This window comes from Balaenoptera musculus, chromosome 3 (genome assembly GCF_009873245.2).
Source record: "Balaenoptera musculus isolate JJ_BM4_2016_0621 chromosome 3, mBalMus1.pri.v3, whole genome shotgun sequence".
NCBI lineage: Eukaryota > Metazoa > Chordata > Mammalia > Artiodactyla > Balaenopteridae > Balaenoptera > Balaenoptera musculus.
The window spans coordinates 153,309,599-153,334,816 of NC_045787.1; the positions used below are offsets into that span (position 1 = coordinate 153,309,599).

General features: G+C 39.2%; 1 protein-coding gene across 2 annotated transcripts; it reads right to left on the reverse strand.

Annotated features, from left to right (window-relative positions):
* Positions 1–74: 74 nt before the first annotated feature.
* On the reverse strand, positions 75–24,736 carry ZNF454 (zinc finger protein 454). 2 transcript variants are annotated; one of them, XM_036849053.1, is made up of 4 exons: positions 24,632–24,736; positions 22,556–22,682; positions 22,059–22,148; positions 75–2,035 (listed from the first exon to the last, which is right to left on the reverse strand). In XM_036849053.1, the coding sequence occupies exons 1-4, from the start codon at positions 24,662–24,664 to the stop codon at positions 702–704; spliced, it is 1,584 nt and encodes a 527-aa protein (XP_036704948.1). In that variant the 5' UTR covers positions 24,665–24,736; the 3' UTR covers positions 75–701. The 2 variants fall into 2 exon arrangements, with proteins under 2 accessions (XP_036704948.1, XP_036704949.1); XM_036849054.1 differs by having other exon boundaries at positions 22,556–22,640; positions 24,632–24,687.
* Between the last annotated feature and the right edge of the window lie 482 nt (positions 24,737–25,218).

Sequence of the window (25,218 nt, forward strand, 5' to 3'; positions counted from 1 at the left end):
GCGATGAAGAGTGGCCTCCCGCTTGCCACAACTAGAGAAAAGCCCTAGCACAGAAACGAAGACCCAACATAGCAATCAATCAATCAAATAAATAAATCTTTAAAAAAAAAAAAAAAAGCAACACACGGTTCAAATGAATTGTCCCAGGAGAAGAATACAGGTAAGAAGCCAACGGACACACAAACCAGGGAAATCTGACAAAAGGTGGTTTGAAGCAGAAGGTGGGAAGCATAATTTAAGTCCTGGGCCAATGCACAGGTGACTGCACTTTCTTTACACTGGGTGTAAGCAGTGGGGGTGAGGAAAACAAAGGGTTCCATTAAAGGTAGAAACCCTCCTATATAAGAGAATCAAGTACAGTAAAATGCTTATAGACCATTTTCTTAGTTTTTTGTTCCTGTGCTTCTCAATTTTTACAATTTTATAATTTCTCTTAATGGTCAACTAATTTCTATGTTGTTAATGAAGGTCCATTTTCGTTCTGATACTTGGTAATTCAGACTAATTCAGACTATTCAACTGAGGCAGTTCTGAACTATGAGGAGTGTTTGCCATTAAGTTCTCAAAACCCACACTACTGTGAACCTTGACTCTCAGTAAATAAAATGACTATCTTCATGTAAGCTTTCATGGTTATTCTGTAGAATGGAAATTCTCTTGCATTCAATAATTAATACACTTAGTCTCAAAGCTCTTCCATATCACTTTTCTCCAATATGATGTCTCTGATGCTGAATGAGGTTTGCAGTCTGGTTGAAAGCTTTCCCACATTTATTACATTTATAGGGTTTCTCTCCTGTGTGAATCCTCTGATGTTGAGTCAGGTGTGTACTTCGGATAAAGGCTTTCCCACAGGTTTTACATTTATAAGGTTTTTCTCTAGTATGAATTCTCTTATGTTGAGTGAGGGCTGAATGGTCACTGAATGCTTTCTCACATATATTACACGCATAAGGTTTCTCCCCAGTATGAATTCTCTGATGCTGGGCTAGGGCTGATTGGTCCCTGAAGGCTTTCTCACACAAACCACATCTGTAAGGTTTCTCTCCAGTATGAATTTTCCGATGTCGAGCAAAGGATGAATTATCCCTGAAAGCTTTCCCACATTCATTACACTTATAAGGTTTCTCTCCAGTATGAATTCTTTGATGTTCAGTGAGGGAAGAGTTCACCCTGAAAGCCTTCCCACATTCATTACATTCAAAAGGCTTCTCCCCAGTGTGAATTCTCTGATGCTGAAGAAAACTTGTACTCTGATTGAAGGCCTTCCCACATTCATTACATTTATAGGGTTTCTCTCCACTATGAATATTCTGGTGTTTGGTAAGATGTGCCCTGCACACAAAGGCTTTGTCACATATGTTACATTTAAAAGGTTTCTCTCCAGTATGTATTCTATGATGGTGGGCAAGGTGTATGTTTCGGATAAAAGCTTTTCCACATAAGTTGCATTCAAAAGGCTTCTCTCCAGTATGAATTTTCTGATGATAGGTAAGTGAGGAGCTCACTGAGAAGGCCTTGCCACATTCCTTACATTCATACGGCTTCTCACCAGTGTGAATTCTTTGGTGATGGATGAGGTGTGTGCTCTGGTGAAAGGCTTTCCCACATTCTCTACATTCATATCGTTTCTCTTTAATAAGAATTTTCCGATTTGCATTAAGTTTTTCAGTATGAATCTTCTGATGTTTATTGAGGGTTGAACTCTTAGTGAAGACTTTTCCACACTCACTACACTCAAAGGCATTTTTGCTAGACTGAAATCCTTGACTCTCAACAAAGGATGAGCTCATGGTGCAGTGCTTTCCAGATTCATCACATTTCTGGTCACCAACCACAGATGAAGTTTTCTCGTGAGCAAGCATCACTTGCTGCAACTTTATCTCCTGGCTTCCATGCTGCCATTCCAACAGTGTATCATATTTCCAGTGACTATCTCTAGTGAATCTTTCCTTTATCATCCAGTGACCCAATTCTCCTTCAGGAATATCTGCCTTGAAAGTTGATTTCTTACTCACAGGTGTAGTCATCCAGTCTGAAAGATATCAAAAATAAAAATGTCTGTTTTATCCTAGTAAAACATCTAGTTGGGATAAGAACGTGACCTTGTTTATAATGCTAACAGAGAGGTTGTAATTTTGAAGATTTCTTGAAGTGGAGATAAAACAGGAAAAGGGAGAAGAGGTGAACAGAGGACATGGCAGGAAGGGGTTGACAACTATACAATGTATGAAGCAGGAGAGCTCGGAGCTGGCATTCAGAAGTCACAGGCCTGAGCTGGGATCCTGAGTACAATATTTATTTTCTTTGCGATTACAGAGAAGTTACCTGAATTTTGAAACCTCAAAAGAAAACCTGTGAGACCACACTATGCTAACAGATAAGAAAAAAATGTACCTTATCTGTTTTAGTGATATGGTTTTTAAAATAACCTAGATGTGACCTTAAGAAACCATTAAAACTAGAGGTCAACACTTGGTAGAAAAAAAGTTCAGCTTCGGAGTAACTACTAAAACCAGCATTTATGTTTTATAGACTCATTTTAGCATTCAGATGGAAAATAAAAAGTTAGGCTACTGTAGAGCCTGTGAAACACTGATATCTACTAATAAAGTTAGAACCTCCTGCTACCGGTGAGGAAGCAACATCTTCAAACCTATATCAATAATGTGACATCGATATAAGGAAAATGTACCATGAGGATGTATATGTGAGTATAAAAAATTAGGAACAAAGCAGCAAATCTGCCAGGATATATCCAGTATGTCTTGGAGGCAAGGCCCTGAATTTGGGGAAAGGAGTATACTAGTCATTAGAAATGGGACTCTGCTACTGGGATCTGGGCCAAGGTCCCAAGAAGTGTCTGACAAAATGATTCTTCTCCCCACAAACAAATTTCACACTTACTCAACAACAGTCTCACTTGGTCTCATGGGTATCCTCATATTAACAAGCAGAGTTCTGAATGCATACTAGTTTTCTGTACATATTTGTGAATATCTGTCTTTTGTGTTAAGTCTATTTAAGACTTTGTACTAAGAAATGCATGATAAGGGCTTGATACTAACACAGATGATGCAAAGATTCCTGGGAAAGCCTATCAAGAACAAGCCTCCCTCAATGTTTTTTTCTCCTACTCACTCTAGAAAATCTATAAAGAGCTATAATAATAATAATAATAAAACTCCTTGTACTTACCTGGAAAAGAAAGTTAAACAGGTGCACTTTAAGGCTAAAATCCTTGTAAGCTTAGAATAATATATCCTTGCTCAAAACAAAGAATGTTTAAAGTTAAACACCAGGTTTGCCAAATCTCAAAATCTTAAGAACTAACTTTTGCTTCTGGACCTGACAGAGTAGCCTGTGGAAGACCAGATTCTTGCAAAAAACACCCGAAAAATCTGAATTGAAAAAAAAAAATCTGTCTAAAGGCATCAGATATCACTTGAGGCCAACGTGATAGTCTAATATTTGGGATAGAAGGGAAATATAGAGGTGATCCTAACAGTGTTTTTTTTCCCTCAGAGAATTTGCTGAATTCTTAAGCTTCTCATGGCAAGAGACTAAGCTAAGCAGAAATTCAGAATTCTCTATAGTCTTACAGTACTGTTGAGCCAAAAACTGGAGTTCAGGACCTTCTGGGGGGCTGTGGGGTGAACAGTGGTCAGAGTAAACGTGTAAAGCTCTCGGTTGGGACTCCTGGAGGGCTACAACATAGCAGCAAGGGCAAACAAGAGATAGGTAAAGCTTCACAAACATTCAACCCAATCTCCAGCTAATGAGTCCCTGGGTGGATGGATTAGGGTGGTTTGCTTGTACTCCAGCTGTCTACCAGAGGGAAGGCAAATCTTCTCTGGAGGAACATAACATCATCCAGAGCCTATTCACTCCTTCACATATAATGTCAAGGATTCAGTCAAAAAGTACCAGGAGTACTAAGAAATTATTGAATCAAGAGAAAAAACAGACAATAGACAAAGACCCTCAGAACTCAGATACCAAAATTATCAGACATGGGGTTTAAAATAAGTGTGACTAACATGTTCAATAAAACAGATAAGAATGAGAATTTTAACAGAGAATTGGAACCAAAGAATCAAATGAAAATTCTAGAACTGAAAAATATAACTGAAATTAAGAACTGAATAGATAGCTTTAACAGTATATCGGACATTGGGACTTCCCTGGTGGTCCAGTGGTAAAGAATCTGCCTTCCAATGCAGGGGACAGGGGTTTGATCCCTGGTCAGGGAACTAAGATCCCACATGCCGCGGGTCAACTAAGCCCGCGCGTCACAACTACTGAGCCTGCGCGCCTCAACTAGAGAGCCCGTGTGTAGCAAACTACAGAGCCCACATGCTCTGAAGCCCAAGCATCACAACTAGAGAGAGAAAACCCACATGCCACAACTAGAGAAGCCAACATGCCACAATGAAGAGCCTGTGCGCTGCAACAAGAAGATCCTGCATGCCACAACAAAGACCTGACACAGACAAAAGAAATTTTTTTAATAAATAAATAAAATGAATAAATATTTTTAAAAAACAGCATATCGGACATAGCAGAAGAGAGGAATAGTGAACTAAAAAAAATACATAGGCAGAAAATATCCATGGTAAAACCTGGAGGAAAAAATTTAAAGAGACATATAAGACATGGTGAAAACGTTTATTAACACGTGTGACTGTAGTTCTGGAATGGGAGGAGGAAAAGAATGGGGCAAAAACACTATTTTTTTAAAAAAAGGTTGAAAAATGAATTTGAGAAGCACTACAAACTCCAAGCAGGATAAATTCAGAGAAAATCCACCTAGGTACACCATAGTAAAACTACTGAAAACATAAGACTAATTTGAAATTTCCTTGAGAGAAAAGATATATTACCTTTAAAAGAGAAAAAAATAAAACCGATAGCTCTCTTTTCAACCAAAAACAAGGGAAAACAGAAGACAATGAAATAGGGACTTCCCTGGTGGCACAGTGGTTAAAAATCCGCCTGCCAATGCAGGGGACATGGGTTCGAGCCCTGGTCCAGGAAGATCCCACATGCCGTGGAGTAACTAAGCCTGTGTGCCACAACTACTGAGCCTGCGCTATACAGCCCGTGAACCACAACTACTGAGCCCTCATGCCACACCTACTGAAGCCCGCACACCTCGAGCCTGTGCTCCGCAAAATGAGAAGTCACGGCAACGAGAAGCCCGCGCACCGCAACAAAGAGTAGCCCCTGCTCACCACAACTAGAGAAAGCCTGCGTGCAGCAACAAAGACCCAACGCAGACAAAAATAAAAAAATAAATTAAATAAATAAAATTTAAAAAATAACTCTGTAATTGTGTAAAAAAAAAAAAAAAGAAGACAATGAAATAGCATCTGAAGTGCTGAAAGAACATAATTGCTAAACTAGAACTCAATAGAAACAAAATGTCCCAAAAAAGTAAATATGAAATAGATATTTCCGTACAAATAAAAACAGGGATTGTGTCAACAGCAGGCCCATATTAAAAAAATAAAATAAAAAGGAGTGTTCCAGGCAGAAGAAAGATAATCCCAGGTGTAAAAGTAAGAAAAGGCAATGGAAAGAGTAAATATGTGGGTAAATAAAAATATTATTGCACAAAACAATAATTATAATGTCTTGAGAGGCTGAAAATATATACATAATTAAAATACATAGCAAAAATAACACAAAAGATGAAAGAAAGAAAATAGAATTGTTTTAAGCTATTAGCATTGCCTGGGAATTATTTATTTTGGATAGTAATAAGCTGGTTTTACTTATTAGACTTACCAATAAAAGACTAGTTAAATAAGATACAAGCTCATACAGTCGTTAAGACTAGTTAAAGAAGATACAAACTCATTGGAATACGGAACAATAAAAATAGTTGATTCAAAAGAAGGCAAGACAAGAAAAAAAACAGACCTATAGCAGGTGAGTAAAATTAAAATCAAATAATGAAATAGCAGACATCCAATCCTATACATATTAGTAATTGGTCTAAATTATCCTATTAAAAAACTAAGGTTGTGAGGCTGGATTAAAAAAATAAAATCCAACTATATGGCACTCAGGAGAGAAATACCAAAAATATAGATCCAGAAATAAAAGGAAAGAAAAGAATGGAAAAGGATTTATCAAGCAAGAACTAACCACAAGAAAGCTGGTATACCTATAGTAATATCAGACAAATCTCATAATATTAGAGAAAACAGGCTTTAAGATAGTTCATATTGACAAAAGGTTCAATTATCTAGGAAAATATAACAAATCTACATTTTCACATAATATAACTTCAAAATGTATAAAGTAAAAATTGAGAAAATAAAAAGGAAAAATAGAGAAAACTTAACAATGATAGTGAGATATGTTTACATACCATTCTCAATAACTCAGAAATCAAACCATTAAGAATAGGGGATCTGGGCTTCCCTGGTGGCGCAGTGGTTGAGAATCTGCCTGCCAATGCAGGGGACACGGGTTCAAGCCCTGGTCCAGGAAGATCCCACATGCCGCGGAGCAACTAGGCCCGTGAGCCACAACTACTGAGCCTGCGCATCTGGAGCCTGTGCTCCGCAACAAGAGAGGCCGCGATAGTGAGAGGCCCGCACACCATGATGAAGAGTGGCCCCCGCTTGCCGCAACTAGAGAAAGTCCTCGCACAGAAACGAAGACCCAACACAGCCAAAAATTAATTAATTAATTAATTAATTTTAAAAAAAAGAAGAATAGGGGATCTGAATAACAAGATAAACAAACTTGATCTAAATGATATACTTACAACACTATACCCAACGATGACAGAATATACATATTTAAGTGCATATAGAACATTTACCAAAACTGAACATATAGTGGGATGTGAAGTAGTATGAACACATTTCACAGGGCAGAGATCATTCAGAATGTGTACTCTGAACTCAGTGGAATTATGGCAGAAATGAATAACAAAATACCAAAAAGATGGTTAGAAAATCCACAGATATTTTAAAACTAGTCCATATATTTCTAAATAACTGATAAAGCAAAGAAGAAATCAAAACAAAAATTAGAAAATATTTTAAACTAAATGATAATAGAACCATGAAATGGAACTTACAAAATGCAGCTACAGCATGGTTAGAAGGAAATGTACATCTATCTTTCTGTATCAATTATCAATCTCAAGAAATCAGAAAAATAGCAAATTAAATACAAAGGAGAAGGAAAGAAATAATAAAAATAACAGAAATCGATAACTTAATAAAAAATTGATAGACCTCTATCAAGGCTAATGGAGAAAGAGAGAAGGCACATATTACCACTATCAAGAATGATAAAGGTGACATCAAGACAAATTCTAAAGAGATTTATAAGATAACATAATGAGGAAACTTTATGCTAATAAATTAAAAGACTAAATTCTAGGAAGGTATAGTGTATCAAAACAGATGCAAGAAGAAACAGAAAATCTGAACGGTCTTACATCTAATAAATAAATTGAATCTTCCATTTAATACCTTCTCACAAAGAAATTTCCAAGCAGAGATGGCTTCACTAGTGAATTCCTCTGAACATTTAAGGAAGTCCAGTCTGTATACAAACAGGCCAGCGGAACAGATTATAGACCCAGAATCAGACCTATGTACATGCAGTCCCCATATGTATGACAAAGGTACACTGCAGTACAATGGGGAAAAAGATAGTCTTTTCAGTAAATGATCCTGGGTCAACTGAATACCTTTATGGAAAATAATGAAAATAAATCTTCCATGTGGATTGTAGACCTAAATATGAAAAACAAAAGAATAAAGCTGTTAAAGGAAAACACAGAAGATCTTCATGGCGTTAAATGTCTTAAGTAGGACACAAAAAGCATTAACTTTAAGAAATACCCCAATTAATTGGACTATCCTAAAAATTTAGAACTTCTGTTTACCAAATAACACCATTATTCAAAGTGTGAAATGATATTTATAATGCATATGTATCTATATGACAGAGGATCAAATCCCAAATGTACAACCCTACAATATATCATTAAGGAAAGATTAGACAACTAAATAGAAAATAGGGGAAAGACTTATAGATACTTTACAAAAGAGGATATTTAAATGATCAATAAAAAAATGAAAAGATGATCGACTTCATCAGTCATAAGTTGAGATACAATGAGATACTCCATATATCCTCTAGAATGGTGAAAAACAAATTTTTAATGACAATACTAAGTATATAAGAGGATATGGAACCCTCATATCCTGCTGGCTGGAGTATAAACTGGTATAACCACTTAAAAAAACTATTTGGCGGTTTCTATTAAAGCTTGCAGGGACTTCCCTGGTGGTCCAGTAGTAAAGAATCCACCTTACAATGCAGGGGACGCAGGTTCGATCCCTAGTCAGGGAACTAAGATCCCACATGCCGTGGGGCAACTAAGCCCACAAGCCACAATTACTGAGCTCACATGCCTCAACTAGAGAGCCTGCATGCCGCAAACTACAGAGCCCACGCACTCTGGAGCCCGCACCACAACTACAGAGCCCACGCGCCCTGGAGCCTGTGCACCACAACTAAAGAAGAGAAAACCCTCACGCCACAACTAGAGAGAAGTCCGTGCGCTGCAACTAAGACCCAATGCAGCCAAAAAAAAAAAAAAAGCTTGCCTACTCATGAACATAGTACTCCTAGCTATATGCTCAAGAGAAATGTATAACATACATTCTCTAAAAGATGTACAAGAATATTCATAGGGCTTCCCTGGTGGCGCAGTGGTTGAGAGTCTGCCTGCCAATGCAGGGGACACGGGTTCGAGGCCTGGTCTGGGAAGATCCCGCATGCCGCGGAGCAGCTAGGCCCGTGAGCCACAATTGCTGAGCCTGTGCGTCTGGAGCCTGTGCTCCGCAGCCAGAGAGGCGCGATAGTGAGAGGCCCGCGCACCGCGATGAGGAGTGGCCCCCACTTGCCGCAACTGGAGAAAGCCCTCGCACAGAAACAAAGACCCAACACAGCCATAAATAAATAAATAAATAAATAAAAATTAAAAAAAAAAAAAAAAGAATATTCATAATAGTTCCAGTATTATTGATAATAGCTCCAAGCCAGAAATATACCAAATGTCTAGCAACAGTAGAATGTATAAATAGTGGTAGGTTTACAGAGTGAAATATCATACCTCAATGAGAATGAACCAACTATTGCTACATATGACAACATGGATGAATCTCAAATACACTGTGGAAGCAAAGAAGCCAGACACAAAAGAGTAGACACGTAAGATTCCATTTATAAAAAGTTTTAAAATAGGCAAAACAAAGTTATGGTCAGGGTAGTAATTATCTTCAGGACAAAAGAAACAGAGGGGATAGGAGGGGATCTCTGGTGTTCTAGGAACATTTTATTTCCTGATACAGGTGCTGGTTATACAGATGTATTTATACTGTAAAAATCTGATGAGCTGTACACTTATAATTTATGTATTTTCCTGTGTTAGTATTACTTCAATAAAAGTTTACTTTAAAAAATCTGGCAGTGGCTTTCAAAAATAATAATTTGGCTCAATAAAAACAACCAATTGCTAGCTTTCTTTTCTAGCAGCTATTAGATAGCTATGTTTATTAAAGCCTTTTCTTGATTGTGATCATAAAACATCACCTATATATGAGAAAATTGGCTTTTTAATGTTTTGTGTTACAGGAAAACACTCATCTAATTGTGTATCAAGAGGGGGTCAAACACACCCTGGTTTCACCACGCTGAAGATGAACTGAGATGGGGAAAGACTGGACCCTCAGAGTCAGTTCTCACTGGGGCCCAGGTCACTTCACGGGGGCTGAATTAGGACCAGTACCTGTAGCTGCATTGGGCCACACTAAAAAAAAAAAAGTATGGTTTTAAAGTACATTTCAATAACTCTAGGGTATCAAGCAAGGCATGCAAGTAGTATGATCGAAACTCTATACAATGTAGTCAAGAGGTCACCCCCAGGGAGGGACCAGAAACTAACCCAATTTCCTCCAAATCATCAAAAGTTTCAAGACTTGGCACTATCAAGTACATCTGAGAGGGGGGAGGATAAAATAAGGAGTTTTGGTTTAAGGTCAGTTTATGAAGCCTTTATGCCCTCAGATCCCTTCCCCAACTCAGAGGAACTGGAAGGTTTCCCTCTCCCAACTGAGGAAAGCCTCTAACATGAAAGAGATACCAAAGAGATATCAAAACAATAAAAGAGAAAATTTGAGAACACAGTGCCTATAAAGGAAGATGAAAGTGTTTTTGGAAATCATTATGTTTAGAGGTAAAATATTACAATTGTAAAACACGAATAAGAGCTTACAAATAAAACAAGAGTTCTTGGAAATTAAAAAGGATGGCAGAATTTGAAAACTCAACAGAGAATTCCCACCATAAACAATTAGAAAACCAGGGAAAAAATGAAACAACTATTTTTAGGCAACGGAAAAGCAATCCTGGAAAAGTAAACTCACAGTGACAGAAGCAGACCTGTGGTTGCCAGGGGCTGGGGACAGGGGATGGGATTAATTGCAAAGAGGTAAGAAGGAATTTTTGGTTAGAGATGACAAAAATGTTATTCCTTTGATTTGGTGATAAATTTGTCAAAACTGATCAAATATTACACTTAAAATGGTGAATGTTATTGCATGTAAATTATACTTTAATGAAGCTGATTAAAAATATTTTAAAAATCTCAATAGGTGAACTGGAAGACATAACTGAAGAAACCTGTCAAAAAGTAGAACAAAAAAAACATAAAGATGGAAATTTTAATAAAAAGATAAAATTAGAAGACCAGTCCAGGTGGTATCAGGCATTCCATCAAGAGAAAATAGAGAAAACTGAAGGTGGAAATTAAAAAATGCTAAAAGAAAATGTCCAAGATCCACAGGGCAGAAATTTAGATGGAAAGGCTCACCAATGCTCAGTGGATCCAAGTATAGGAGCACACCAGGATACACCACTGAGAAACACTGGAGTAAATGAGGAGATCCCGCAAGCTTTCAGAGAGGAAAAACAGGTCACAAATGATGAAGAACCTGAAGATTTTGGATTTCTCAATAGCAGACTTAGGTCTAGAAAACAACAGAGCAATGTCTTCAGAATTCTGAAGAAAAAAGATTTCCAGTGTTGAATTCTATCTAGTCAAACTATCCAGAAAGTGTTACGGCAGAAAAAAGACACTTACAGACTTGCTAGGTTACCAAAAACTTATTCCTGTGCATCCTTTCTTAGGAAGCTACTGGAAGACATGTGCAAATGAAGAGATAAGCCAAGAAAAAGGATGATGTGGGACATGCAGGCCAGGAAAGATGGGATTTGCAGGAGGATGACAGCTAGGCACCTACCGTTCCAGAACGGAGCAGGTCAGATGGCTCCAGAAGAGACTTTTCCAGGAAAATGAAATTGTCAGAAGGACTTCTGATCTAAAAGTCTTGAGAATCGAGATGCAGACAACTAGAGAAGGTCTGAGATTAAATTAAATTAAATTAAACTAAATGAACCCTGGGAAAGATTGCTTAGGAAAGCAAAAGCAAAAGTTGCCAGGATTTACTTCATGGATCAGCTGTGAATAGTGCTTCAGAATGTAAACAATGACTATTTCTCTGACCATTAAGTACACTATAACTCTACTGGGAGGACAGGGAATGGAAAAGGTAGTAAGACAAATAGTTGGGGAGGTGAGTTTAATCCTCACTTTTTATAGAAGGAATTCAGTAAATAATGCCTAGAACTGAAAAGTCAAGAGGTAGCAATATAAACACATTCTTTGGAGACATGGAAACAAATATACCAAATAATCAGCTGAAAGAAGAGAAAATGGTTACTTCTAAAGAGGAGAGAATGGGGATAAGGGGGGATAAGAGGCCATCAGTTTTCATAATAAACATTGTAGTTTCGTTAAACTAAATGCATTATTGTGATGAAATTTAATATAAAAATAAAGAAAAAGGACAGAATAAGCTTCAAAAAAGTCAAAGGAAAGAAATAATGAAGAGCAAAAATTAATGAAATAAAGATAAAATAGAAAGGATCAGTAAAGTCAAAAATTATTTATTAATTAAAAAGGCAAACCTCTGATAAGATTTATACAGAAAAAAAAAAGACAAAAGTAAATTATTATTAGAAAAAATTCATGCTTTCATTCAACAAATACATACTGGGACCTGGTGAGCTGAGATACAAGAGCAAACATGACCAAGTCCTTCCCTCATGGATCTAAGGGTAGAAAGCATTATATAAACAGAACACAGAAAGCACTAAGATAAAGATCATTAAGACACAGACTGGGGGATTAACCAAGATGGCGGAGTAGAAGGACGTGCTCTCACTCCCTCTTGCGAGAGCACCAGAATCACAACTGGCTGCTGGACAATCATTGACAGGAAGACCCTGGACTTCACCAAGGAGGATACCCCACGTCCAAGGACAGAGAAGAAGCCACAGTGAGACGGTAGGAGGGGCGCAATCAGAGTAAAATCAAATCCCATAACTGCTAGGTGGGTGGCTCACAGACTGGCAAACACTTATACCACAGAAGTCCACCCACTGGAGTGAAGGTTCTGAGCCCCACGTCAGGCTTCCCAACCTGGGGGTCCGGCTACGGGAGGAGGAATTCCTAGAGAATCAGACTTTGAAGCCTAGTGAGAATTGATTGCAGGACTTTGACAGGACTGGGGGAAACAGAGATCCCACTCTTGGAGGGCACACACAAAGTAATGTGTGCATCGGGACCCAGGGGAAGGAGCAGTGACCCTGGGGGAGACTGAACCACACCTACCTGCTGGTGTTGGGGGGTCCCCTGCAGAGGCGAGTGGTGGCTCTGTTTCACCGTGGGGATAAGGACACTGGCAGCAGAGGTTCTGGGAAGTTCTCCTTGGCGTGAGCCCTCCCAGAGTCTGCCATTAACCCCACCAAAGAGCACGGGTAGCCTCCAGTGTTGGGTTGCCTCAGGCAAAACAACCAACAGGGAGGGAACCCAGCCCCACCCATCAACAGTCAAGTGGATTAAGGTTTTACTGAGCTCTGACCGCCACAGCAACAGGGAGGGAACTCAGCCCGACCCATCAACAGTCAAGTGGATTAAGGTTTTACTGAGCTCTGACCGCCACAGCAACAGTCAGCTCTACCCACCACCAGAGCCTCCCATCAAGCCTCTTAGATAGCCTCAACCACCAGAGGGCAGACAACAGAAGCAAGAAAAACTACAATCCTGCAGCCTGTGGACCAAAAACCACAGTTACAGAAAGATAGAGAAGATGAAAAGGCAGAGGGCTATGTACCAGATGAAGGAACAAGAAAAAACCCCAGAAAAAACAACTAAATGAAGTGGAGATAGGCAACCTTCCAGAAAAAGAATTCAGAATAATGATAGTGAAGATGATCCAGGACCTCGGAATAAGAATGGAGGCAAAGATTGAGAAGATGCAAGAAATGATTAACAAAGACCTAGAAGAATTAAAGAACAAACAAACAGAGATGACCAATACAATAACTGAAATGAAAACTACACTAGAAGGAATCAATAGCAGAATAACTGAGGCAGAAGAACGGATAAGTGACCTGGAAGACAGAATGGTGGAATTCACTGCTGCAGAACAGACTAAAGAAAAAAGAATGAAAAGAAATGAAGACAGCCTAAGAGACCTCTGGGACAACATTAAACGCAACAACATTCGCATTATAGGGGTCCCAGAAGGAGAAGAGAGAGAGAAAGGACCAGAGAAAATATTTGAAGAGATTATAGTCGAAAACTTCCCTAACATGGGAAAGGAAATAGCCACCCAAGTCCAGGAAGCGCAGAGAGTCCCATACAGAATAAACCCAAGGAGAAACACGCCGAGACACATAGTAATCAAAGTGGCAAAAATTAAAGACAAAGAAAAATTATTGAAAGCAGCAAGGGAAAAACGACAAATAACATACAAGGGAACTCCCATAAGGTTAACAGCTGATTTCTCAGCAGAAACTCTGCAAGCCAGAAGGGAGTGGCATGATATACTTAAAGTGATGAAAGGGAAGAACCTACAACCAAGATTACTCTACCCAGCAAGGATCTCATTTAGATTTGATGGAGAAATCAAAAGCTTTACAGACAAGCAAAAGCTAAGAGAATTCAGCACCACCAAACCAGCTCTACAACAAATGCTAAAGGAACTTCTCTAAGTGGGAAACACAAGAGAAGACAAGGACCTACAAAAACAAACCCAAAACAATTAAGAAAATGGTCATAGGAACATACATATCAATAATTACCTTAAACGTGAATGGATTAAATGCCCCAACCAAAAGACATACACTGGCTGAATGGATACAACAACAAGACCCATATATATGCTGTCTACAAGAGACCCACTTTAGACCTAGGGACACATACAGACTGAAAGTGAGGGGATGGAAAAAGATATTCCATGCAAATGGAAATCAAAAGAAAGCTGGAGTAGCTATACTCATATCAGATAAAATAGACTTTAAAATAAAGAATGTTACAAGAGACAAGGAAGGACACTACATAATGATCCAGGGATCAATCCAAGAAGAAGATATAACAATTATAAATATATATGCACCCAACATAGGAGCACCTCAATACATAAGGCAACTGCTAACAGCTATAAAAGAGGAAATCGACAGTAACACAATAATAGTGGGGGACTTTAACACTTCACTTACACCAATGGACAGATCATCCAAAATGAAAATAAATAAGGAAACAGAAGCTTTAAATGACACAATAGACCAGTTAGACTTAATTGATATATATAGGACATTCCATCCAAAAACAGCAGATTACACGTTCTTCTCAAGTGCGCACGGAACATTCTCCAGGATAGATCACATCTTGGGTCACAAATCAAGCCTCAGTAAATTTAAGAAAATTGAAATCATATCAAGCATCTTTTCTGACCACAACGCTATGAGATTAGAAATGAATTACAGGGAAAAAAACGTAAAAAAGACAAACACATGGAGGCTAAACAATACGTTACTAAATAACCAAGAGATCACTGAAGAAATCAAAGAGGAAATCAAAAAATACCTAGAGACAAATGACAATGAAAACACGACGACCCAAAACCTATGGGATGCAGCAAAAGCGGTTCTAAGAGGGAAGTTTATAGCTATACAAGCCTACCTCAAGAAACAAGAAAAAGCTCAAGTAAACAATCTAACCTTACACCTAAAGAAACTAGAGAAAGAAGAACAAACAAAACCCAAAGTTAGCAGAAGGAAAGAAATCATAAAGATCAGAGCAGAAATAAATGAAATAGAAACAAAGAAAACAATAGCAAAGATCAATAAAACTAAAAGTTGGTTCTTTGAGAAGATAAACAAAATTGATAAGCCATTAGCCAGACTCATCAACAAAAAGAGGGAGAGGACTCAAATCAATAAAATCAGAAATGCAAAAGGAGAAGTTACAACAGACACCGCAGAAATACAAAGCATCCTAAGAGACTACTACAAGCAACTTTATGCCAATAAAATGGACAACCTGGAAGAAATGGACAAATTCTTAGAAAGGTATAACCTTCCAAGACTGAATCAGGAAGAAACAGAAAATATGAACAGACCAATCACAAGTAATGAAATTGAAACTGTGATTAAAAATCTTCCAACAAACAAAAGTCCAGGACCAGATGGCTTCACAGGTGAATTCTATCAAACATTTAGAGAAGAGCTAACACCCATCCTTCTCAAACTCTTCCAAAAAATTGCAGAGGAAGGAACACTCCCAAACTCATTCTATGAGGCCACCATCACCCTGATACCAAAACCAGACAAAGACACTACAAAAAAAGAAAATTACAGACCAATATCACTGATGAATATAGATGCAAAAATCCTCCACAAAATACTAGCAAACAGAATCCAACAACACATTAAACGGATCATACACCACGATCAAGTGGGATTTATCCCAGGGATGCAAGGATTCTTCAATATACGCAAATCAATCAATGTGATACACCATATTAACAAATTGAAGAATAAAAACCATATGATCATCTCAATAGATGCAGAAAAAGCTTTTGACAAAATTCAACACCCATTTCTGATAAAAACTCTCCAGAAAGTGGGCATAGAGGGAACCTACCTCAACATAATAAAGGCCATATATGACAAACCCACAGCAAACATCATTCTCAATGGTGAAAAACTGAAAGCATTTCCTCTAAGATCAGGAACAAGACAAGGATGTCCACTCTCACCACTATTATTCAACATAGTTCTGGAAGTCCTAGCCATGGCAATCAGAGAAGAAAAAGAAATAAAAGGAATACAAATTGGAAAAGAAGAATGAAAACTGTCACTGTTTGCGGATGACATGATACTATACATAGAGAATCCTAAAACTGCCACCAGAAAACTGCTAGAGCTAATTAATGAATATGGTAAAGTTGCAGGATACAAAATTAATGCACAGAAATCTCTTGCATTCCTATACACTAATGATGAAAAATCTGAAAGAGAAATTATGGAAACACTCCCATTTACCATTGCAACAAAAAGAATAAAATACCTAGGAATAAACCTACCTAGGGAGACAAAAGACCTGTATGCAGAAAACTATAAGACACTGATGAAAGAAATTAAAGATGATACCAACAGATGGAGAGATATACCATGTTCTTGGATTGGAAGAAACAACATTGTGAAAATGAGTATACTACCCAAAGCAATCTACAGATTCAATGCAATCCCTATCAAATTACCAATGGCATTTTTTACGGAGCTAGAACAAATCATCTTAAAATTTGTATGGCGACACAAAAGACCCCGAATAGCCAAAGCAGTCTTGAGGCAAAAAAATGGAGCTGGAGGAATCAGACTCCCTGACTTCAGACTATACTACAAAGCTACAGTAATCAAGACAATATGGTACTGGCACAAAAACAGAAACATAGATCAATGGAACAAGATAGAAAGCCCAGAGATTAACCCACGCACCTATGGTCAACTAATCTATGACAAAGGAGGCAAAGATATACAATGGAGAAAAGACAGTCTCTTCAATAAGTGGTGCTGGGAAAACTGGACAGCTACATGTAAAAGAATGAAATTAGAATACTCCCTAACACCATACACAAAAATAAACTCAAAATGGATTAGAGACCTAAATATAAGACTGGACACTATAAAACTCTTAGAGGAAAACATAGGAAGAACACTCTTTGACATAAATCACAGCAAGAGAAATATGTATGGAAATATGTTAATATAAATGTTTCAGACATTACATGAAATTTCTAAAAATCTTATATTTGTATTTGTATGGAAATATGTATGGAAATATGTTAATATAAATGTTTCAGACATTACATGAAATTTCTAAAAATCTTATATGTTCTGGTATAATGTTATAAGTAATAATCCTAGTTATTACTTTAAAATGTATATCTCAGAAATAACTAATTTTCTTGTCAACTGCATTATTATGAACTTTCATCAAATCTTTAACCGTGGTCATTTTTAAGTCTTTTGTCATTTACAGACAGTTCTGGGTGTACTCTGATGCTTTTGCAAATATGTTCCTATAAAAGGGTTTCATCTTCAAGAAATTCATGGAAAAGACTCTGACAAGTACAGGTTTCTGGTAACTGACTGTACTGCTGAACTGAATGAATAAGCATTTTCAGAACTCTAATGAAAAACTGATGAACTCATAAAAGTGCTAACAAAAGATCAAGATGAATAAAAAAATGAATTACATGGGACTGAGTGAACTGATGAGGATGAGAATAATTTTTGTGACTTTCTGTCTGAATTTAAAAAAAAAAAAAAATCCCACAAGGACTCAGAGGCAAAGAATATACAAATCAATTTTCACTGCAAAGTAAAGGAGCTGTTACAGTGGAGGATTACTGGACTGAATGTCAATATTATGACATAGTATGAGTGTGTTTCATGTTTGGTAATTGCAATCATTGTTGCTTTTGTTGTGGTCATCCATGTACAATGCTTGGTGTCAGTCTATTTATCTCTTGTAAAAATAAAACACAGTGTGTGTGTGTGAAAAAAAAAAAAAAAAGACAAAGACTGATTACGAACTTCTGCTAGTAAAGAAAGAGAAAAGATAAGCTATAGACTGGCACACATATTAACTGATAAAGTATTCAATTCCTAATTATATATAGAAGTCCTACAAGTGAATAAGAAAAAGATAAACTATAACAGAAAAATGGACGAAGAATATGAATATGTCACAGAACACAAATAATCAACATATGAAAAGATGTTCAACTCTACCAGTAAACAAGGAAGTGCAAATTAAAACCACAATGAGATACCATTTCTTAGGAATTTTGGTTAAGTTCCTGTTACTTGCCAAAGTAACATCAACTAACCTGCATCAACTATTAGTATAATTTGGATCAACTAATTTAATCAGCAATCTGGGACCATTTAGTAGAGCTGAAGAAGCATATACTCTTAAACCCACTATTTCTGCACCTATGAATACACTTAAAGAAATTCCCAAACAAGGCCCATGTGTATAAGGAAGTATGTACAAGAATATTCAGGTCTGGACTTCCTTGGTGGCGCAGTGGTTAAGAATCCGCCTGCCAATGCAGGGGACACAGGTTCAAGCCCTGGTCCGGGAAGATCCCACATGTCGCGGAGCAACTAAGGCCGTGAGCCACAACTACGGAGCCTGCACTCTAGAGCCCGCAAGCCACAACTACTGAGCCTTCGCGCCACGACTACTGAAGCCCGCACGCCTAGAGCCCATGCTCCGCGACAAGAGAAGCCACCTCAATGAGAAGCCCACGCACCACAACAAAGAGTAGCCCCCGCTCACCGCCACTAGAGAAAGCCCGCGTGCAGCAATGAAAACCCAATGCAGCCAAAATTAAATAAATAAATTAATTTTTTAAAAAAAGAATATTCAGGTCAGCATTATTCAAAAAGCAGCAAAAAGTCTGGAAACAACCTACAGGTCTATCAGCAAGAAAATAGTTAAATAAAGGTATAGCCATTGAAGGAGTATCAAAGTGCAGTTAAAAATGACTAGAGCTACACATCTCAACAAGGATTTAAAGAAATGCAAGCTGTGGAAAGGTATCTATAGTACAATACATATATATCAAGCTTTAAAGTGTGCAAAGCTAAACAATATTGCTCAGAGCTATGGATAAATGTGGTAAAGAGCAAGAAAAGCAGCACAGGAGCTAATGTAAAATTCAAGCTAGTGGCTCTCTGGTATGAAAGAAGGAAGATCTGATGAGGAGGGGCACATCGAACTTCACATATGCAGCTTTGCTCTGTTTCTTCAGCTGGAGAGCGGGGTATGGGGGGTGTTTGCCCATTCTTCAGGCTGTTCAAAAATGTTACATATTCTGTTCTGTAGATAGGATTACAGTATCAAAATACATTTGCTTTAAGTAAAAAAAGGAAAAAAAAAAAGGAAATAATAATGCTAAGTGTCGAAATAAAATTATAGCATGTAAAAGAAATAGGAGCTGGTTCTCTACAAAAAGTCTCAACAAATTTTAGAGGAAAAAAACGTAGATAAACTTGGAAATGAGAAAGAGGATATAGAATGTTAAAATTATAGATGAATACCATGCACAGTTGTAAATGAAGACATTTTATGGCTCAAGAAAAGATAATTTAAAGCTAAAGGGCAAAATGTACAATTGATATAACAAAAAGAAACTAAACAGATTAATAAATAAGGAAAACATGTAAAAAGTTATTAGCAAACTACTCAAATTAAGGGATCAGGCCATTTTCTTTAGGTTTACTGAGTAAACAATTTCTGTAGAATTAAAGCTATTTTGGAGAAGGGGGGGCGGAAATGACACCATTTGAGGGTCACACTGGTTTAACCCTCATCCTGACTTGCAACAAAATGGCAACATTAAATACATTGATATTAGTTAACCAGCCTGAAGTTCAGTTTCCTGGGTTTTCTGTAAGTGGGGTTAATCATATTTGCCTCACGGGTTGTAAGGTTGAAATGGGGCGGCTAACAAATCCCTGGAGATCACCCAGCACACTGCTGACCCACAGGGGCTCAAATGTCAGCTCCCTGCCTACACTAGATCATGGCCCAGGGAAGAGAAAAATTTTAAAAGAAAGCTATCAGAAGGACTTTTTCTTACTATTATTAAAATTAAGTGTCTTTCTAATCCAGGAGTGATTGATGCAACAATGGAAAAGTTCTAGATCCGATCCTTTGAAAAATCGGAGATAAACCTATTATCATTGTTCTACATGGTTTTTGAAGTCCTAGCCAGTCATTAAGAAGTGAAACAGAAATAAGAAAAAACTATACTAAAAATGATTCAGTGAACACTTTAAGAATAAGAATTGGAGAGTGACAAGAGGGGAATAAATATTTGGAAATGACTACCACTTCTTTACAGCAGCAATTTCCAGTTGAAAAACAAGGAGGTAGTTCTATTAAAAAACAAAACTATAACTTTAATAGGAAATTGAAGGAACAACTATAAAACTTTACTGGGGGAATTCCCTGGCGATCCAGTGGTTGGGACTCTGTGCTTCCGCTGTTGTGGGCCTGGGTTCGATCCCTGGTCGGGGAACTAACGTTGGGGAACTAAGATCCCGCAAGCCGCGTGGTGCAGCCAAAAAACAAAAAACAAAAAACCAAACACCAAACAAACAACAACAACACAAAAACCCAAAAGTTTATTGGGAAATATAAGATTTCTTTCCATGTCTGACTGGCTGACCACTAATCATCCTTCGTGAATCAGCTCACAGCTTAGGATGTCCAGGAAATTCAGAAACAAGAGGTGCTGGAACAGAGGCTTGTGAAAGGCATCTGGGAAGGACTGAACCATGACCTCATGGTTTTTCATGTCATTACTCACACCTGACTATAAAATCCCTTCTGGGCATAAAAGTCCTCTTCATCTTCACAATCCCCCCTCAGAAGTGCAATAAAGAATCAGTGTCAATGATGAATAATGGAAGAATAAATGATGTTATTATGCCAGAGTACTGGGACAGTGGATTAATTTCTTTTAATTCCCATCCCTTGTCTTTTTTTTTGTTATAACACTGCTTGTATAATATAATACTGAGTGAAATATTAAAAATGCCTTAGTTTGGGTGTAATAGAACATACAAATTCAGAATGCTATTGGGGTAAGTTAAAAGACTTTTTTGATAACTGAGTTTTGGAGTTAAGACATATAAATTCCATAACAGATTAGATCCTAGACATTCCAGTAAACAGTTATTTACTGTAGGATATAAAGTCCTGCCTACTTCATTGGGCCCCTGTGAAAAATCAGTAACAAAAGGTTTTTAAAAATATTTTACAGTTGGCCAAGCTCTGGCAGAAAGTGAAATGTAATGTCTTGAATATGCCAATAGCTCTCTAAAATACTGGGGGGTTTAGGGAGAGGCACCCCTGCTCCTGTTCTTAAGCTACCAGATCCAATGGGTTCCTCAAAACAAGTAACAGCCACTAAACTGTCGTGTTCTCTGTATCCCCAGGCAACAAGTCTTTGCCACTTACTAGGTGCCAAGCACTTTGCTGGGCATGAGCAATACAGCAAAAGAGGCAAAAAATCTGGCTGTGCTCGTATGCTGCTTACAGCCCAGTGCAGCACCAGCAGAAGGTGGAGAATGATTAAATGCTGAATGCAGGTACACGTGGATGAACAAATATGAAGGGGGTTGAAGAAATGTGCAATGTTTAGCTAGAAGAGCTGCCTCAGTAGGCACATGGTGACTGGCCCTGAGGACCAGAAGCTGCTCAGCTGTGTGTAACCCATGCTGTTCCTCCTCACTGAAGAAGTGGGAGCAGAGATGCACGGTCAGATGCTGAAGGGAACAACAGGACACACAAGCACAGTGGGGAGCTGTCCATCTACGCCAAATAGAGAGAGAAGAAAAATCATGGGAAGGAGGATCCAGGGAGGCACAAACTGCCAGAAGAAAGGAGTGCCACATGCACGTGGGGACAAATGTGGCAACAAGGTATTGAGGTGAACATGAAGGGAAAAAGATGCTCGTTTCTCAGTACACAGGCCTGGCGCACGTGCTGTGTTCCTCCCAATGCCTCCCACATGCAGGATGCTTACCAAGACAGAAGCCTCCCAAGGAGTCCTCCGGCATCCATTCTTCCCCTTTTCCCAGCTGGGAAAACGTATCTGGCTTGGGTCCTAAGAGTCCTGTTTTTGAGGGAAAAAAAAAAATGGGCCATATCTGTTCATACTAGAGATAAAATCATTGCAAGGATGAGATCTGGTCCGTGGAACTTCCTGGAAAAGGTGACCTGATAGGGGCCCAGGGTAGACAACAGTTCCCAGAAGGAGGAAAAGATAGTTTGGGCCTGACACAGAGAATCTGTTCCTGTCCTTCTCTTTGCTGGAAGGGAGGGAGGATTCGACCTCTAGTCACCTTTGAGACATCTGCACTTAGACTCCAAAGAGCCCTGTGCCCAGGACACAAAGGATAGGCATTGAGATAACATCCTCAGAACACCTCACTCCCAACCCAAACTTCTGTATGGAACCAGTTTAAGGGTCCCAAAGTAATCTCCAAATATGAAGATGAGCCTTCAGAGGCTCCCACTTACCCAGGGACACCAGGTTGCTGTAGTTCTCCAGCATTACATCCCTGTACAGGGCCCTTTGAGCAGGGCTCAGCTGCGCCCATTCATCCTGGGTGAAAAGCACGGCCACATCCTTGAAGGTCACTGATTCCTGTAAGGGCAAACCCATCCCCGTTGACTGGTGGCTACTCCCTCACATGAGTCTCTGGGAAATGCTGTGACCATCTGCAGGGCTGTTAGCACAGAAGGGGGATGGTGTTCTGTGACAAGGGAAGCACTTCCTCAGGGTCTCCTACGGGTCAAGCTTTTATCAGACTTCGTTCCCCTGAAGAAAAATACCTTGTGAAGAAGACAGGCCTCCTCAGCACTGGGACTTCACACTGGCTGTTCATCTTGCCCAAAACATTTTCTCCCATCTCCATCAATCTGCACAGCCCTGCCTGTACCCCCACCCCTATGACCAATCCTACCCAGGTCTTGGCTTCAGCATTACCTCTTCAGCACCCCTCCTCAACTGCTCCCATATCACCTGTGCAGGGCCATCCAAGCACTGTCCCACTTTACTGAGTTTTGGTTTCCCCCACTGGACTGTTAACTCCAAGAAGCTATGGACCATTTCCACAGCTCCCTTGTCTTCCCGTCATGTCTTCTAGAACAGGGCCCATGTACCCAGCACCTGTTATGAATGTTATTCAGCAACTCCTGCTTTTTTTCAGCTGAACCCAACACACATACACAGTTCCCATGGAAACAGTCCTTCTGGACAATGTGACCTTGTTCCCTCTGATCACAACTAGTACCTTCTGTGGAAACTCTTGGCTGAGAGGCCAAGGGAGCTGGTGTGAACTGAGAAAGAAGAGTTAAGTAGAAGCCCAGAGAAGAAAGGCAAGGGTCCAAGAGAAAGGACTTTTAGATTATTCTAGACCCCACTTGCATTGCTGAAGTACAGGTGCATTTTGGCCTTTGGATTTTGGGCAATATCCCAGTATCCTTCCAATAAATGCCTGCTTTTGCTTAAGGTAGTCTGAGTTAGGTTTCTGTTACCTGCACCCAGAGCCTTGCACAAAGTAGGCTGAACCAAGGAACATTTGTTGGACTGAACCCATGAACCAATCTGTCAGGGACCATTGTTCACCTTTGTATCATGGGCATAGATCTAATACCTGGCACATTTTACATCCCTAGTACAGGTCTGCTGAATGGCAACCAAAATTATGGCAGCCTATAAACACAAGATAATTGTGTGACACCAACAATGAATTTGAGGAAAAGGTTAGGGAAGAGAAATATCACAGTGGACTGGCACCGTGAAGACAGGTTTCAAAGAAAAAGTGGTGCCTGACATGGGTTCTAAAGGACAAGCTAGATACCAAGGAGAAGGGTGAGCAACCAGTGAGCTGGGACTGGGTTGACACGGCACTTTCAATCGGCTGCTCAGCCCTTCCAGTGATTTCTGCCACAGATTCCTGCCCTGGACAGGTTTAAGTGTGAATGAATTAGAACAAATTTACCAAATTCATCAGAATTTGTACACTCAAATGAATGATGTCTCCTTCAAAGTGGAGTCCATACCCTTATTCTAAAGAAGTTAGCACTGCTCAAAGCTTTTTAGTAATTAGTTGAAATTGAAAACATACCACTAGAATGATTTCATTTGTACCCAATATTCCTCTGAAGTAAAAAGCCAAATATCATTAAAAAAAAAAAAAAAAAAAAAAAGCCCAGTAAATCCCACCTTTCTAAGAAAGCATTCCAATTTCTCTCTTCTATCACTCCTATGTTAGGTACTGCCTTTACCACTTTAGACACTTATTTTACTTGCTAGTGGAAAGAGTGCAGGTTTCCACTTTGGACCAACCTGGGTTTCATTTCCAGTTGTGTCACTTAGGTGACCTTTAGCAAGTTCCTGAGCTCTGACACCCACCAGGATGTGCCCAAGATGGGGGGGGGGGGCAGGAGCGGGTCAGGCTCCTGAGTGAGACTGGACTGGGAGAAAAGCTCCTGGTCAGGGGAAAGAAACAGGCCCACCCGCTTCAACCACTACATTCAAATCTCCTAAGGCAATTTAGAGGGGGAAGCCCACAGCAATCCCTCACTCACCTGGACCACGGTTGGCAGGCACCTGACTGCCATTCCTTCTTCTCTGATGAGCCTCAGGCTGGTAACACCTTCTACTGTTTATGAGGAGAGGACTGGGTCAAAAGATATCACACAGCAGTCCAGAGTGGGGCTTTGAGCATTCACACCCTGGGAATCCTCCAATACTCCAGGTAGTGAATTCTTAGTCCCTATTTGCTCCCGATCCTCTCTCCTCCTGGAGGGTCTTTCTGATGGCCTCCCCTGTAAAGGGAATAGCTCACCTTGCAGCTACTCCCACCACCCCCCACCAATTTTCCCCCTAGCAATCTGAGTCAGATCCTCCATATCTTCCTTCTGTATCTTTAAATACTTTGACTTTTCTTGAAGAAAGCATCCTCCAGCTCTTTTTCACACTTTCTACACACCCTCCGGCCTTTTGCCCTTAAATTATGCTGAGAGATCTCAAGAAAAGTGTGTCTCCTGCCTGGACAGCTGCCTAATCCTGGGGCGGGGAGTGAAAGAAGTAGGGAAGGAGGGTCGTCTTCTTTCTCCTAGAAAAGAAGCTAAGAAGGCTGGAATTTCATTGTCGAGACGTCTCTCAAGGCCAT

Coding starts and splice junctions, on each gene's coding strand:
- ZNF454 (XM_036849053.1), bottom strand. CDS start 24,664: ATGGCAGTCAGGTGCCTGCCAACCGTGGTCCAG. Junction 22,149..22,555: donor CAGCAACCTGGTGTCCCTGG/GTAAGTGGGAGC, acceptor CCTCAAAAACAG/GACTCTTAGGACCCAAGCCA. Junction 2,036..22,058: donor CTTGGGAGGCTTCTGTCTTG/GTAAGCATCCTG, acceptor GATATCTTTCAG/ACTGGATGACTACACCTGTG.